At 51.7% G+C, this 2500-nt stretch overlaps 1 protein-coding gene across 1 annotated transcript in view; it reads left to right on the forward strand.

Moving 5' to 3' along the window:
- The window catches only part of LOC134093867 (transmembrane protease serine 6), an 18405-nt gene that overhangs the window by 3947 nt on the left and 11958 nt on the right, over positions 1 to 2500 (forward strand). The window contains exons 7-8 of the mRNA XM_062547160.1: positions 607 to 811; positions 1951 to 2087. Of these exons, the coding sequence (XP_062403144.1) occupies positions 607 to 811; positions 1951 to 2087 (342 nt within the window). The remainder of the gene's footprint in view (positions 1 to 606; positions 812 to 1950; positions 2088 to 2500) is intronic.

The raw sequence follows: 2500 nt of genomic DNA on the forward strand, positions 1-2500 counted from the left end.
CTGGTAGTGTCTCTCACTTGCTCACTGTGTACAGTACGTCATGTTCTGGTGTGTTGGTCATCTTCTCACCTCTCTCTATTTTCACTCCTTTATGTATCACATATGTGACACCTGCTCACTCGTTCTCATTTCCTGCACGTCCCTTCTTTTCTTCCTCTTTTCTTTGCTGACCTCTTTTCTTCTTCTCTTCTCTTCTCTTACTTTGTACTCTCTTTCTCTTGCTTTCTCTCCATCTCCCTTCCCCTCTCTTCTCCTTCTATCTCTCTCCTCCTCTCTGCTTCTCTCTCTCTCCTTCTCTTTTAACCCCTTTTCTCCCCTTCTACCCACTCTCTCTCTCCTTCTTTCTTCCTCCCTTTTCATGTCTCCTCCTCCTGCTCCTCCTCTCCACCTCTCCCCCCGGTCCTCCTCCTCTCCTCCTCTCCTCCTCTCCCCCCGGTCCTCCTCCTCTCCTCCTCTCCTCCTCTCCCCCCGGTCCTCCTCCTTCTCCCTCCTCTCCTCCTGCTCCCTCCTCTCCTCCTCTCCCCCCGGTCCTCCTCCTCTCCTCCTCTCCTCCTCTCCTCCTCTCCTCCTCTCCCCCTGGTCCTCCTCCTGCTCCTCCACCCCTAGACTGTTACCGGTACCAGGCGGTGGCCCCCAGGGGCCCGGTGGCTCTGCGCGGCCCCAACACGGAGCGCTCGTCCTGCCTGTGGCACCTGCAGGCCCCCCCGGGCTCCCAGCTGGAGCTGCGCGTGGACTGGCTGCTGCCCGAGTGCCGCGACCGCCTGGCCGTCTACGACGCGCTCACGCCCTCCGACCCGCACCTCATCACCTCGTGAGTCGAGGGTCAGAGGCCAGAGGTCATGGCTTCACACACAGACACACACACACACACACACACACACACAGACACACAGAGCTTTCCTTAATAGACGTTCTTCTCTGTATTGCATTTGCCATGCTTGTAAATTTGTCAAAGATTCCGACACATCGTGACGCACACAGTTTCCGTTCAAAAACTCCATTTTAGTGAAGTACAGCTAAAATGCTCTCGATTTGGATGTTTTATCAGCGATGCATCAAGACGCGAGTCGGTTACAGTCAGTGATACTCCTTCGATTTAGCACATGTTTTAGATTGCATGTGGCTTTCCAGGAACAGTCAGGCTGTGATATCTGTCTGTGGTTCAGCGTAGAAGGCGTTGATGTGTGTAGGGGGTTAAGATTTGATCAGAGTGAAGGATGTGTGTTTGATAACACAGCAGTGGCCACAACTCTATCTGGTGTGGTGTTTCCCCAATGATCTAACCAGAACCAGGAAGAGAACTACCCAATCCAAGTAGTCGTGGCAGGTGTCCAAATACTAGAACGTAATCCAGTTTGTGACTTACTCAGGACTTGGTCATTAAAGGCATTTAGAAAAGGCAGTTCATTCACACGAGTTTGGCACGTGAAGTCCACTGCCAAAACAGCATGAATGAAGAGTGTGTGCTGTGCTGTCAGCTATGAGTACTGTCTTGTCTTGGCCTCGGGTAGACATCTTGGTGTCTCAGATTGGGAGATACTTGTCACATAGTCATCACAGCGTGAGACTTTCAACACATCGCTGTCACCCAACGCCATCTGTTTACTGAGAAGTCCCCTGTTCCACGTCAGCATGGCAGGTGGCGCTGTGCATGGCTATGATTCTCATTAATGAGATCGGCTTCCGCTACTTGACAGCGTAACAGAGATGTGGGAATTTTCCACGATGACATTACTGTAACACCATATCTGTGTTTCTCTCTTTCTCGCCCTCTCTCCTTCTCTCTCTCTCTCCCTCTCTCTCTCTCTCTCTCTCTCTCTCTCTCTCACTCTTGCTCCATTTTTTGCATTCCCATTTCACACCATCTCCTCTAATAACATTCTGTCACACACACACACACACACACACACACACACACACACCCCTCCTCCTCGTCGTCGCTGTGCCCAGGCTGTACGGCTGCAGTCGGCACGAGCCCGTGGTGAAGCTGGTGTCGTCGGGCGAGTGGATGACGGTGGTGTGGAAGCAGGGCCTCTACAGCTACAAGGACCCCTTCTCTCTGTCCGCACAGGCCTGGAGCCTACAGGGTGAGCAGCCCACAGGGTCAAGGGTCAAAGGTCAACCCTTATGGCCTGTACAGACTAGACCATTTTTTTTGTCTGTCACGGTTATCTTTTACAATTGACCATGTCAGACTAGGCGATCAGAGAACCACAAAACCACAAAATCTTGCCGCGTCTTGGTTGTAAGACTGGCCACATTACACGATCATCTCTATTGCCATCTCGTCGCGTGTCGTCACAGTGTCAGTGTCAGCACGGGAGTTGCAGGAGAATCCCCAAAAATTCTGACATGCTAGACTTTTGGTTGTAACGTCGTGGAATGTCACAGACAATGAATGGTCGTTGAATATGTCACATTACAAGACGCTTCCTCCTTTGAGCGCCGTTCCCGACTTTGAATATTTGGGCAAGACAACGGAAATGTCAAAATCAGGCTG

The sequence above is a fragment of the Sardina pilchardus genome, chromosome 1 (genome assembly GCF_963854185.1).
Source record: "Sardina pilchardus chromosome 1, fSarPil1.1, whole genome shotgun sequence".
In the NCBI taxonomy this organism is placed as follows: domain Eukaryota; kingdom Metazoa; phylum Chordata; class Actinopteri; order Clupeiformes; family Clupeidae; genus Sardina; species Sardina pilchardus.